This window comes from Octopus bimaculoides, chromosome 2, assembly GCF_001194135.2.
Source record: "Octopus bimaculoides isolate UCB-OBI-ISO-001 chromosome 2, ASM119413v2, whole genome shotgun sequence".
NCBI classification, from domain to species: domain Eukaryota; kingdom Metazoa; phylum Mollusca; class Cephalopoda; order Octopoda; family Octopodidae; genus Octopus; species Octopus bimaculoides.
Window position 1 is genome coordinate 155,617,737 of NC_068982.1, and position 1,020 is coordinate 155,618,756.

The window sequence follows — 1,020 nt, forward strand, 5'->3', positions numbered from 1 at the left end:
CTCACACACAGCACATTTCCAAAGGTCTCGGTCAGTAGTCATCGCCTCGGTGAGGCCCAATGTACAAAGGTCTTGCCTCACCACCTCAGCCCAGGTCTTCCTGGGCCTACCTCTTCCATGGGTTCCCTCAACTGTTAGGGTGTGGCACTTTTTCACGCAGCTATCCTCATCCATTCTCACCACATGTCCGTACTAGCGCAATCGTCTCTCTTGCACACCACAACTGATAAAGATAGAATTAAGCACAAAAATGGCTTGAATATGCCTTTCTATTAGTTATTTTGTATTTTTTAAAAATATTTCTTGTGGATGCCTAAGTTTCTGGGGGAAAATGGTGAATTAGATGATACTTCACTGAAGAGGTCTTATAATACAAAAAACGCGAGTCGACCCCTTAACTGCATTGTCCACATTTTATTTTTAATTTCTCTCCCCATTCTTTATTAGTATTCTTTAAACTAATGAGACTGTCTCCTACCATATCTAAACTTTTAATCAGTTAAAATTACTTGGGTTACTACAATACGTTAGCACTGATTTATACATATAGGTTGTGGCCATCCCTGTGGTTTTTTTATTGTTCATTTTTGTCAAAATGTTATCCTTAACCCATTTCAGTTATGTTCGTACTGTTGTAAATAACACAGAGGAAGCTGATAATCCAGTGGATTCAGATGGTAAGTTAGATTATATTAGAACTGCAGTGAATGGTAGATGAGTGAGCAACAAAAAATGTTTTCTACTGTTTAGTCTTCATTAAATTAACCTCCAAACATTGGAAGATATGGATATTGTAGTCCTAAATATATTTTCTTAGGAATGAGATGCCACTTCTTAATGATACATATTCAGTAACTTTATATATATATATATATATATATATATATATATATTCAAATTACGATGAACGTAAACAAACAAACGAAGTTTGCTTTTAGAAGCGTTGAAATGTCTTAGAAAGGTAAAGAAGTGATTTTAAATTCTCAAACGCAGGATAATGCTAATAATATAGCCTGAACA

At 35.2% G+C, this 1,020-nt stretch overlaps 1 protein-coding gene across 1 annotated transcript in view; it reads left to right on the plus strand.

Moving 5' to 3' along the window:
• Window positions 1-1,020, plus strand: part of LOC106877043 (importin-9) — a 44,016-nt gene that overhangs the window by 18,517 nt on the left and 24,479 nt on the right. Inside the window, exon 8 of the mRNA XM_052965898.1 lies at window positions 619-677. Coding sequence (XP_052821858.1) covers window positions 619-677 — 59 coding nt within the window. The remainder of the gene's footprint in view (window positions 1-618; window positions 678-1,020) is intronic.